Source organism: Triticum dicoccoides, chromosome 3B (genome assembly GCF_002162155.2).
Source record: "Triticum dicoccoides isolate Atlit2015 ecotype Zavitan chromosome 3B, WEW_v2.0, whole genome shotgun sequence".
Taxonomy (NCBI): Eukaryota; Viridiplantae; Streptophyta; class Magnoliopsida; order Poales; family Poaceae; genus Triticum; species Triticum dicoccoides.
The window spans coordinates 685,507,050-685,520,364 of record NC_041385.1 but is presented as its reverse complement, the minus strand read 5'-3'; the positions used below and the strand labels follow the sequence as shown (position 1 = coordinate 685,520,364).

The window sequence follows — 13,315 nt, the reverse complement described above, 5'->3', positions numbered from 1 at the left end:
TGGCTTTGAGTACCGCTATATGTGTCCCTTCCAAATGAAAGAGAACTCGGATCCGATTCAGGCGTCACGGCCAGGCCAACCACCCGGGCAAGCAGGACATCCCTCTAGAGCAGCAGCACAGAGTAAGAGGAGGAACATCAACAAAAAATCATACCGATGAGCAGGAAGAAGAATCTCCGTCTCCACACAACCACCTCCCATCCGAGGACCCGACCGGCCAATGTCGATCGACCTCCAGACACCCATAGCCCGCGACCTCGATGAGATCTAGGGATCCTCCACCCCGCTGGCCCCTAGACGAAGACAAGAGCTTCACCTGACCGTGAACGCGGCCCGGGGAAACTTATACAGACGCGACACCGCCGCAACAGCCTCGGCAGCGTCTCCCTCAACCTTAACCCTACTGCGAACCCACCCCGGGCTCAGATCCGAGGTTCCCCCTCCCTCCCGCCGCTCGGCAGCGCCGGCGGCACGCAAAGGGCAGGCCTGCTCGCCTCCTTTCCCGACCCGCTCTACAACATGAGAATTTTTCTATTGATTTTTTTATGTCACATGGCGATTTTTACTAGTAGTATAGAATTTTTTTAGGGCTAAAGCGACAAGTTTATCTGTTTCCGTACGGCAAATCTGACGTTGATCGTCAGATTTTTAGTGCCAAAAATCTACCGTTCAGATTTTTAACATTTCCGAAAGGAAAAATGGACGAGCAATCGTTGTACGCAGGCTCTCAAACACGCCTTGCAATTTACCCGTGCACCATCCGTGCAGTGCGGGCTGGTCGTCTTTACTCCGAGGAGAAGATATGATTGGCGATGGATGGAGACGGCTGGCCTCGCCGGGGTCGCTTTCGACTGGCTTTTCGAGTGGCGGCGGGAGCAGCAGCTTCCTCTTCATTCGCGGCGCCACCACCAACCAACGCCGGCCCGATGAAAGAACCTCACTCAAAAGCGAGCATACATACATACGAGCGAGCCAGGGAAGAGGCCACGTAACACCATAAACCTCGAAATTAATCGGCATGGGCCATGCGCGCCCCGGCTCCGGCTGCTACGGCCTTTATTCGTGCACGTAGGCCGCAATGCAGGCATTCTTCCTTCTGTTGCTCAATTTAGTCAACATGTATGTATGTGGGCAATTCTCAAAAAAAAATGTATGTGGGCGCTGCTCCTTCCTACATTTGACTTGTTGGATTGATTGATTGATCGATCGATCGCTGGTTTTGGTACTTCCCTCTTAACTCCTTTTGTCCAGTCCTTATGAAGCCGTTTGACCCCCCTCCTCTCTGGGCTCTTGTGCAGAAGCAGCCCTTTGGGGTCCATTAGTAGGACCAAGATCAAGGCCCCACATTTCTTCACACACCTCAGAAAAAAAAAGTAATATAATTTCCTTTCGAAAAAGGGAGGACCTCCCTGGCTCCCTACCTTTTACATCCACTATGAACATACTCCCTCCGTTCCTAAATGTTTGTCTTTTTATAGATTTCAAATGGACTACCACATACGGATGTATATAGACATATTTTAGAGTGTAGATTCACTCATTTTGCTTCGTATGTAGTCACTTGTTGAAATCTCTAGAAAGATAAATATTTAGGAACGGAGGGAGTATTTCGTTTAGAGATTCTAAGAAGCAAATACTCCATCTGTATCAAAATATAAGAAATGTCTTATATTTTGACACAGGGGGAGTAGTAAACTAACTAAAATATTTTTGTTTTTTTTTCACATACTGAAGTTCAAGGTTTAACTTGAGGCTGCCCTTAAAAGAAGCACTTTCCAAGGAAATCAAACTGGGTTGGTTACATCATTTAGGGGCAATACAAAATTATGGGCTACATGTTTAGAGTGAATGAAAAAATCAATAATGACCGGAACTGATGTAACAAATCACAACATTCACCATTGGAATTAAACTAGTCAAAACCTTACATCTACCAGACAAAAAACATTATTATTTTATGATTGAAATCAACCATCCAGGACCTCCACAATAGTAGCTGGACCGGTAATCCTTGATAAGAAATTAATGATAATAACAGTAGAATGAAACATGTTGGAAAGGAAGCAAGCACAGGAGGAAGCGGAAAAAGTAGCAAAGTCAAAAGGGCTCGAGGAAATCAACAGGGAATTTGCTGCTGATGCTGAAAGGATGGATTTCACAAGTGATGGATATTCTCAACAGCAAGTTGACTTCGGAGAGGATATGGTGGAAAATACACAAATTATACAAGAGAGGGTGCTTAAGGAATATGGCGGATGTGAGGAGGAGGTCCTTGACTCTCAACCTGCAAGAGCTGCTGGGGTAGTTTCAATTATATCTGACTCAAGACAGGTTAACAAGCAGATCCTTGGAGAGAGAGCCTAAAAGACATAAACAAGAACAAATATGGAGTGGTGGATGAGGAAAGAAGGACTCAAAGAAACGTTGGTGATATGAACTCAATGGATAAGGCCGTGGACAGGGCCAAGGTCAAGAACTTGGAGACTATCCCAGGTATGTTTGATAAAAAAAATTCCTCCCCATGTAAAGATAGTTCTCCTGCTAGTATACCTTCTGTTTTAGAGACTGCTCATGGAGAGATAGTTGATATTGCTGCTAAATTAGGATTTAAATTGGGAGGGGCTGAGGAAGAAGTAGTTAATAAGGTCGAACATCTAAAGAACTTGGAAGCTTCTAGACTTTCTGTTTATAATGCCAGCATCGATAAAAACAAAGAGAATATTGTGATTAATAACCATAATATTAATGAGGGTTTTAGTATTGAGGAAATAGAGGATTTGCTTACTGATGATGAAGGGAAAGAGCAAGATAATGAAGAATTAGATAGTATTATTAGAAGTATTGCTGGACTAGGGACTGTATGTACTACAAAGAAAAAAAGATAGTAGGGAATTATACAAGGGTGTTGTGGTTGGAAAGTTTAGAAGTAGAAGTAAAGGATATTTTAAAGGAACTAAACTTTTCTAATATGGCTGGTTTATTTTGGAATGCCAGAGGGCTGGGTGACCCTGAGAAAGTAAACTTTCTAAAAAATGCAATTGTAGAGTTTAATCTGAGATTTGTTGGCATTCAGGAAACTAAGAAAATATCATTTACTTTGAGCTGCTTAGAAAATGTAAGTGGTAGTAGTGCTTTTTCCTGGTGGTTTGCGCCTGCTGTGGGACAGTCAGGAGGGTTGCTGTGTGGTGTTAACACTGTTTTTTATGATGTTGTAGAATCTGAAAAAGGCAGCCATCATATTAGGTTTTTGGTTAGAGATAGAAAAAATGGAGAGCTTTTAAACATAGTGAATGTATATGGTGCCCCACACAAAAAAGATAAGGAATATTTTTTAGTTGAATTAGTCCATATATGTAATGTTAATGCTTTTCCCATTTTTATTGAGGGGATTTTAATATCATTAAAAAAAGAGGAGAATCTAATAGAAATAAACCTTTAAATAAATGGTCACATCTGTTTAATGTTATTATTGAGAACTGGGAGATGAAGGAAGTTGAATTAAATGGTCGATTGTTTACTTGGTCTAATAACCAAGATAATCCAGTTTTTGAGAAACTTTTATCGTTTTAGAGCATTTTTCCGCTGATGTTCCTTAGAGCTCTTCCTAGAGTTTTGTCTGACCATGCTCCCTTACTACTAGATTTTGGTCTGAATTTGCCTAAGATAACTAAACCTTTTAAATTTGAATTGTGCTGGTTTTGAGAGAGGATCTAGATGCGGTAGTAATTGGTGTTTTATGTAATTCTTACTATGGTAAGTCTTTACAAGATCAGTGGCAAAAGAGAGCTAGAGTTTTTTCGGAGAACACTCAAGGGTGGAACCTTAATTACGTGTGGCTTTACAAAAAACAGAAAGTTTTTCTTACGAAATCTATAGATGAGATTGATAGAGAGTGAGAATATAGGTTTAACTAGAGACAAATACATCTTACGTAAGAATCTGGAGGAGGAACTTTCTAAGATTCATAAGAGGAAATCCAATGGTTATAGAGATCTAAAGAAAAAGAATTGTTAGAGGGAGATGCATTAACTGCTTATTTTATTTCTAAAGCTAGTAGTAGGAAAAGAAAGAATAGGATTATTTCCCTTGATAATAATTGTAATGAGGTAATCCAAGGAGATAAAGACTTGCTGCTTTTTGCGACTGCTTTCTATAAGACTATAAGAGCTTTATTTGGGCCTGCAGAGAAAATATCTAATATCTCCCTTGAAATTGACATGCCAGTTGTACTGGATGATATAGATAGAGTTTACTTTAGATGAGATAAAAAAAGCTGTGTTTGAGATGAAAACCAACAAAGCTCCTGGACCTGATGGTCTGCCTATAGAGTTTTATCAGAAGTACTGGCATATCATAGGAGTAGATATTTTAGATCTTTTCTGCGATTTTTACAATGGGAAGCTTGATCTAGCTAGGTTTAACTATGGGGTTCTTGCACTTATTCCCAAATGTGCTGATGCTCAGACTTTGCAACAGTACAGACCTCTTTGCTTACTAAATGTGATTTTTAAGATTTTTTACAAAAGTGCTCAACAATAGAGCCATTGCTGTAGCAGATAAAGTTGTAGCTCCTGTCCAGACAGCCTTTATTAGAGGTAGATACATTCTGGATGGGGTGATTGTGTTGCATGAAATATTGCATGAAGTACATAGGAAAAAAGAGAGTGCTGTGTTTTTTAAAGTAGATTTTGAAAAAGCTTATGATAAAATTAATTGGGATTTTCTGTATTTTGTCATGGAAAAGAAGGGTTCCCCTCCTAAATATAGAGAATGGGTCAAACAGACAGTAGAGAGGGTCAGAGGGGTAAGGTAGCTGTTATGGTGAACGACCAGATTGGTCCTTTTTTTGAAACGAAAAAGGACTGAGGCAAGGAGACCCTTTGTCCCCAATCTTGTTTAATATTGCTATTGATATTCTTAACTTGCTCATATTAAAAGCTCAAGACTTGGATCTGGTCCAAGGCCTAGTGCAAAACTTAATACCAAATGGGATCAGTATGTTACAATATGCCGACGACACTATCTTTATGTTTAAGGATAATCTGGAGAGTGCTAGGAACATGAAATTGGTTCTTTGTCTGTTTGAACAACTTTCAGGTCTCAAAGTTAACTTCCATAAAAGTGAGGTTTTTTGTTTTGGGGAGGCTAAAGAGAAACAAGAGTGTTATTCTAGTATTTTCACTTGTGCTGTTGGTAAACTACCTTTTAAGTATTTAGGGTTACCTGCTAATGCTGTGAGGCTATGTAATAGTGATTGGAATTGGCCTGAGGAGAAGATGGAGAAGAAATTGAGTGTTTGGAAAGGTAGAAATAGATCATATGGGGGTAGATTAATACTAATTACTTCCAGTTTGTGCAATATTCCCCTTTATATGATTTCTCTCTTCGAATTACCTAAAGGACCTAGTAAGAAAATGAATTTCTACATGAAAAGAATGCTATGGCGAGAGGAAGATGTCAAGAAATATCATTTAGTGAAATGGGAGGATGCGTGTAGACCTAAAGAGATGGGAGGTTTAGGTGTTTTAGATTTGGATATAATGAATATTTGACTACTTTGTAAGTGGATATGGAAACTTGAAAATAATAATGGACTATGGCAAGATTTAGTAAGGAAGAAATACCTGAGCAAATGTACTCTTAGGGGGTGTAAAAAGAAGGTTGGGCAGTCTCATTTTTGGCAAGGGATTATGAGAGTCAACCCTATTTTCCTACAGTATAGTAGAAAAATAGTGGGTAATGGAGAGAGAACTATGTTCTGGAGCGATATTTGGCTGGGAGACAAACATCTCCGTGTGCAATTCCCTAGATTGTATGCCCTAACTTTCAGTGCTAATTTTACTGTTGCTAAAGCCTTATCCGAGAACATGAACTTGATAAGATTTACTAGAAGGATATTGTGGGGGGACACTGCTGATATGTGGTATGAGCTGAAAAGCATCTGCAGCAGTGTAACCTTGAATGATCAGGAGGACAAGTGTAGTTGGTTGTTAACTAGATCAGGAAAATTCTCCGTTCAATCCTTATATCTAGCTCTTAAAACTAATCAGGTAGCTTGGCCTCATAGAAATCTATGGAAAGCTAAGATTCCTCTAAAAGTTAAAGTTTTCATCTGGTTGATCTTCAGGAACAGTGTGTTGACTAGAGATAATTTAGCTAAAAGAAACTGGAAAGGTAAAGATAAAAGTTGCAGTTTCTGTGATCATTCTGAAACCGTGGAGCATCTTTTTTGCACTTGTGTGGTAGCCAAGTTTGTGTGGGGGGTTGTTAGGAATGTCACTGCTATTTATGATATTCCTTGCAAAATTGAAGAGTTCAGCAGCTAGATAGAGATGTTTCCTAAGAAGATGAGACAAACAGTAGCAATGGGTGTAGCGGCGGTATTCTGGTATTTATGGAAAGCTAGAAACGCTGCCACTTTTCATCACATTTACCCGCATGATCCGAGTGTGCTGTTTTTCCAAATAGCTTACTGGATGTCATACTGGGCTGGCTTACAGCAACAGAAGCTGCGCGACATGGCGGCGTTGTTGGTTGATGTTGCAAATGGCTTCTTCAACAAGAGCAGAGGATGGGCGCCAATGACAAAGACTGACTGGGAGTGGGTTGAGAGCTTTTCTATGTTTTGAGTTTTCTTCACTGGAATATCTTGTAGTCTCTGTCTGGATAGTATGGTTGTTCTAAGCTCTGTCACTGCTTGGAAAATGAGGGTAGGGGATGGAGCCCTGTGTGGTAACCATTTCTCCCATAGTGCTTCTTTAGTCTTTTCTCCCCCTGGAGGCCAAGGTAGGGTGTCTGGGGCTGAGAAACAAATTTTTTTATGACTCTGTTTATTCGGTTTCCTTTCATTCAATGAAATGAAATCGGGGTGTGCCCCCTCAATTAAAAAAAAAAGTAGAATGAAATAACCAGCACATCATATTTGCCTGAATTAGTCATTTCCAGGAGGGGAATTTTCTTTTTCGAAACGGATCCAGGAGGGGAATTAGTCTACGTGCAGGTGGCCTTGAGCTCGTCGGCATACCTGAACATCTCAGCCTCCTGGGCACAGTTGCATGTCTCCCTTAACTAGTCCTCTCCCTAGTAATATTGTTATACTTACCAAAATTCATTGAATAGCCAACCTCCCATGTGTGAACAGTTCCCTCTACTTTTCAGCATTTGCGATAAACCTGAGTGTGCTGTAAAAAAAATCAACAGGAAGGAGATTGTCTCCTAATTTGGCTCAGCAATGGAACACTATGCCTGTTTCTACTACTACCGTTCCTCTTGACCCTAAACCTAATGAGATATGGTGGGCTTTTGCCAAGAAATATATTCTTACTACTAAATCCATGTATAAATGTTTGGAGAGTAACATGGCTGGGGGTCATTACAAGTAGATTAGGGATGCCGAAATTCCATTGAAAATTAAATGTTCTTGTGGTGGTTCTTCCAAGATATTGTTCTAACTAGGGAGGTGATACAACAACAACAAGGCCCTCAGTCCCAAACAAGTTGGGGTAGGCTAGAACTGAAACCCATAAGATCTCGCAACCAACTCATGGTTCTGGCACATGGATAGCTAGCTCCCACGCACCCCTGTCCACGGCTAGTTCTTTGGTGATACTCCCCTAACTAGGGAGGTGATGAGGAAGGAAAATGGTCTGGTAATCCTATGTGCTCATTTCATGACCAGGTTGAAACTTCTCAACATTTGTTGTTTTGTGGCCAATAGGCACGATTGTGTGAAGACCTGTTGGTGCTGTCTTTGGAACTTCGTTTTGTAATTAGGTGCCAGATGGTGTAGTGGCCTTTTCCTATTGGAAATTGTGACGGTGACTATATGCTTATTTGCCGGGAAAAACTACAGTTTTTTTTACATAACCCTATACCCACAACAACAGACTAACAGATAACAGAGGCTTATGAAGCCCCCTAGTAAGATGTAATGCTTGCAATCTACATGTTTCATCCAGGAGCATGGGGCAGAAGCCAGCATTACAAACTATGTACAGTCTTACAAGATAATGGACAAGAGCTGGCTCGAAGAGGTGAATGAAAGGTTAGGCAAGCATGGCACAATAGCTGCACTAGGTGCCAGATGGTCAGTACCTTTTTGAGGCAAAAGTTGATCAGTACTAGGATCCTGATTTTTTCTTCATATTCCTCCATTTGACTCTCAGATCACTCGCAAGGCGTGACCTGTGAAATGTATCCTTGCCATATTCTAATATCTGAGTCCACGGAATTGGTGCATCATCCTTTGGGGTGAACTTTAGCATTGCATCCTGAGTCAGAATAGCCAATGGTGTGATGTTAGCATGCTAGCAAGAACACAACTACATACAAGTTAGTAAATAGGAAATTTAGCAGAAGATGGCATAAGATTTTAGCATCAGTAATGTCAGTTAACAGCCTGGGGTATGCATACCCTCAAAGCTTGCTCTTCTTCTTCTGTCCAACAGAGCTTTGGGCGCCTTCCAGGTGGTGCAGGAGAATTACAGCTGCAAAGACATATATGGCTCAGTTTCTGGAATTACAAAAGCAGACGCTATTATAATGTACACTTCCAAATATATAAAGTTTCACAATAATTGGAAAACATATTCAGTTAAATAGAGTCTAACTTCACTATCACATATGTAACTTCATTGTAACCATGAATTCTCAAAAGCCCTTGCGGATTTGAAATTGACCCTGAATAAAGAGGCTGACTTTCCTCTATATCAAATATCATGAAACAGAGTGGCAAGTCCGATTAGAGATATAATCTCCTAAAGTTTTGATCATCTCGAAGCTAATTAGCATCATACTATCTACGGTGCTGAACAAATAATAGAAAGTGCTTGTGCAAGAGCACTGGAACTCAGTAAGTTCGGTCTCACAAACATCCACCCTACAGCTGTTTTTTATCTCAGATCGACTATAGAGATTTACTTATCACAAGTCTAAATGAAGATGTTCAATGTCGTTTGATTATAGGTCAACCAGTCAGATATTTTTAAGTACTCCAAAGAACATGATCGGGGAAAGAAGTGCTTATGAAGCTCCTTCCTAACACTTACTAACGCTTGGGTTGATATCGTTTGCTTGATGGTGAAGGCATCTGCTGATCCTGGCATCGCAATGCTTTTTTAGAATTATAAGATACCACTGTCTCCTTTTCTTGGGATCTTGCTTTGTGGCGTCTCATGTTTCGCCAAGGAGGCGACGACCGATGGCCAGAATTATTTGAAGATGTGGCTTCTATTTCATCGGAACTTTTGGGGTCGTGAGAATTTGTAAGACTGTCATGTTTTTCAGCCTCAACACTCTGATTGGCAACAGGACTGCGTCTATTCTGAGATGAATGTTGCGCATCATAAAATGAATTGCCATTACCATCTTCATGGGCTTCTGCACCTTCCACAGACTGCTCAACTTGTTTTCTTTTATTTTGGAGTACACAATCTTTATTGGGTGCAATATCACAATTCAGACCAAAAGATGCCTTTTGAGCGATTACGCCCTCAGGACAAGCGTCACTTGTAGCATTTGTTTTCTGCTTCTTCCTCTGCTGACCAGGTTCCTTATGAGAAAGATTATATGTATCGGACTGATGGTTACCTTGCCTTTTGGAAGCATCACACCCATTCAGCTGACCCTCTTCAGGATGTACATCACTTGTATCATTTGTTCTCTGCTTTTTCCTCTGCTCACCAGGTTCTTCACCCTTATGAGAAGGGACATCTGCTTCAGACTGACCTTGCCTTTTGGATGTATTATGCTCATTCGAGTGATCCTTGCTATTGGTAGCTGTTTGCTGTTTTCCAGTAGATTGTTCATGGTGTTCCTTTGGGAATTGCTTTGTGCCAAGGAAAGCAGATAGGCTCTTCCTAGCTTCCAAATATGTTTTTTTAGCCTTTTGATATGCTTCGCTAGCTTTAGTATAGAAACATACAGGGCAATAAAACTGGCCAGAAACATCAAATGTCACTGATGACCCAAAACAGCTTTCATGAGAAACTAATGAGCAGCTGCTACATTTCAGCAACTGTCCATCTTTACCACATTTTATGCACAAATCTTGTTCCGTAAAGTCCTGAGTGGAACCATTGGCATCTTTATCCTGACTACAGGAAGGCATATTGCCCATCAATGATAGAAGACAAGTGGCTGCAAACCCACTGGGACTGTCATTGGAGCGGTGCACATTTGATGTTTCCATCGCATTGCAGCGAGAATCTAGAGCAGTCTTCCTACCATCGGATGTATTATTTACCAAGATGTTGCCATCATCATGTAGTGCTGGATTGGCTTTGTCAGCACAACTGACTTCCAGAAGAACCTTATCATTTTTCTCCTTAAACAATTTAGAAGGCCCTGTAGCATTCTCTTGTAGAATGTTGGTTTCAGATTTATCTCCTTGAACAGCCCCGTTGCAGCTAACAGAAGGTACAACACCAGCAGTTCGTAGATTCCATTCATTATGACCAGAATCCTTTTCCACTGGCTCAATCCTAGCACTACCCTCATCCAAAACATGACTTGCTTTCTCACTGCTGTCATGTTGCGGTGAACTCTTTCGAGTTTTTCTGCCATGTAGTTCTGCAATTACGCCTGTACCATCCACAGCAACAAACTCAGGCAAGGATCTTGTTTCAGATGTATTTGCCAGTAAAGCGTCAGTGTTTCTGTCAGAATCTGGAGCCACCGTAGCCTGCATGGTCAATCCTTCATGGCTGAGATTCTTTGATAAATGAATGTTGGTGCCATTACCATGTGATCTCTCTCCATCATTATCGTGGAATGAGTTTTTGTTCTTGTCTCCACAGGATTCTCGTTGAAGAATGGTAGTTGGACTCTTTTCTTGGGACATGGTAGTCTCCGCCGCAACCTGCTTTGACATAAGTTCAGTATTACCTCGAAGCAAAGCAGCACTGCAGGTAGCTGAAGCAGGCTCGGCTGTAATGGACCTGTTTCTATTATCACTACTTGGACTCGTTTGTGCGGATCTGACACTGACACCAACACCAATGGTATCTTCTTGAGGGCGGTCGTAACACCTACTGTACAGCGTAGATGGTTCACAGAAATCGGGAGTTGGCACCATAGGATCCTTCTGCACATTTCTTGTGAAAGTTCCGTTGACAAAATCGGTTACACTCTCTCGCTGAAAATCAGAACTATCTGTAGGGCACCCATGCCTCTCTGCATTTACATGATGATCAGGGTTGATACTGGGCAACGACTGGTCATTGCCATTGTTCTTGCCACCCTTCTCCACTGGGGGCGGTGGGACCATACACGTGATGTCGGGTTTCACTTCTCTAAGCTGAACATAAAAAAAGAAGATTAATCATACGTGAAGCGAGTCCTTTTATTTTCAGTTTTGAGAATAACTTTTTTGACATACCAACTCCAAAGAAGTTTCTTGTAAAGCCGGTGTCTTGATGCATATAAACTTTTGGATATCCTTGCTAAAAGGTGGAAGCATATCTTTCTCCAAGCTTCCTGAACTCCCAACCTGCAGATATTACATTCATGTAAAGCAAAAAAATCAAAAACATCTGGGCACTAGCTAAATAGCAGCATGTATTAGCTAGCACAAGTTAAAGACACCAGAGCATATGATGATTGTTTTGTATAAGGAGAGGTAATCATAAAAGAGCACCGGATATGTGAAACCATTAGAAACATGCATAATTATGTGATGTGCAATATCTAACATGGCATCCCTGCTTCTTACACAAGTTAAAGAATTTAAATATTCAACTGTAAAGTGATGCTGTTATGATCTTTAGGGACATCGTAAACGTATAACTTGCTAGAATACCCTTTGCTGAGGTAATGTCTGTTGGGCGTTGGCACTTGGAATGACTTGAGACACAATTGCCAAGGGATATAATCATGTTCCATATCACAAGAAACATGAGCTCAAATAATAACATCGTCTAGCCTAGCAACATTGGTGAACTACAGCACTGGATCAGTGAACAACTCATTAGGTACAAGCAGTAAGTTCTCCACAGAGAACATAACATATTAAAGGTGTATGCTTGCTTTCAGCCTCAAAAAAGCCCACTACTGTTGACTAAATACCAAAAATGAGATGCCTGTCAGAATGCTGCCATATTCTGAGTCATTGGTAAACACATGTTATTACATACTGCAAACAATAAGCAAAGTATGCTCTTGTTATGTTCACGGCTATTGTCGCTAAACACAATCACTTTGTGAATCAGTGAAAACATAACTCTACCACCTATGGAAGAAATGCAAAACTAAATAACAAGCCCCATCCGTGGAATCAATTGCTGATTCGCTGTATAGTGGAGCCCGTCGTCTCCAACTTTTAACTGCAAGGACTACATTTCGGCCACCGGATGAATCAACCTTGAATGAGCATGTTTTGCATTCTTTAAGGAGGGAATTAAGATTATGAGTTGTGGTCTGACTTTGCATCATGAATCTGGACAAGATTTAATCTAACTAGCACATTAGTTAGGAGCAAATGCAGAGACGGTGTGTTCCATCTTGCTATACTTTTGTGCCTGAACCAAATTTCAATCACTTTACTACACAAGTATTATTCCAGTGATGACAAAAGGTAAACCAAAAATTTGAAGTTATGAACCACCAGAATGCACGTGGTAACAAAAGGGCTGCATACCTGTCCGAGCAACTCAGTCAGCAATTCCTCGCAAGGGCGTGTGGCATCAACCCTAAGCGTCCCGCCACCCGCCACCGCCGCCGCCGCGGCCTCGCCCTCGCCCTCGCCCGGGGCGGCGAGGGAGACGACCTCCTGCAGGCATCGGAGCGCAACCCGCTCCCGCGTCTCCTCCGGTGCGCCCGCGAGGGACTCCGGCAAGACGCCCACCAGCGCTGCGGAGCACCGATAACCCTTGGTGAGATCATTGAAAGCGTCGAGGTGGTCGGAATAGGCAGAGGGTCCTCCCACAGTGCTGATGGTACCTTTGATGAGGGAGAAGTCGAGGGCCTCGTCGCCGGCGAGGGCGTCGACCACCCAGCAGGCGGCGAAGCGGCAGGCGGAGAAGGGGGCCGGCATTGAAACACCCAGAGGAGTTTGAGGGGCAAAACTGCAAAAAAAAATGCTCAACTTCTTAGCAGATCAAACCGAGCGCGGCGTCGCGCCCGGGCGCCGCACGGGACACTGTGCTGACATTTCGTTACTTCTCCGTACGTGGGCTGGCCCAGCAGCGTGAGATTTCCCCAGGCCCCGCCTACAGCCTATTGGGCTGGGCCGAAACAATTCCGCACAGCGCGGGCAGACAGTTTTGGATTTGGTTATTTATATATTTGATTTGATCCTATGATCCTAAAAAAAAGGTTA

The 13,315-nt window shown here is 41.9% G+C and overlaps 1 protein-coding gene across 2 annotated transcripts; it reads right to left on the bottom strand.

The window, feature by feature from the left end:
- Nucleotides 1–1,090: 1,090 nt before the first annotated feature.
- LOC119277848 lies at nucleotides 1,091–13,048 on the bottom strand. Of its 2 annotated transcripts, XM_037559179.1 has the most exons (7): nucleotides 12,937–13,048; nucleotides 12,635–12,846; nucleotides 11,378–11,488; nucleotides 9,048–11,296; nucleotides 8,414–8,486; nucleotides 8,095–8,270; nucleotides 1,091–1,349 (listed from the first exon to the last, which is right to left on the bottom strand). In XM_037559179.1, the coding sequence occupies exons 1-6, from the start codon at nucleotides 13,028–13,030 to the stop codon at nucleotides 8,121–8,123; spliced, it is 2,889 nt and encodes a 962-aa protein (XP_037415076.1). In that variant the 5' UTR covers nucleotides 13,031–13,048; the 3' UTR covers nucleotides 1,091–1,349; nucleotides 8,095–8,120. The 2 variants fall into 2 exon arrangements, with proteins under 2 accessions (XP_037415076.1, XP_037415075.1); XM_037559178.1 differs by lacking the exon at nucleotides 1,091–1,349 and having other exon boundaries at nucleotides 7,813–8,270.
- Between the last annotated feature and the right edge of the window lie 267 nt (nucleotides 13,049–13,315).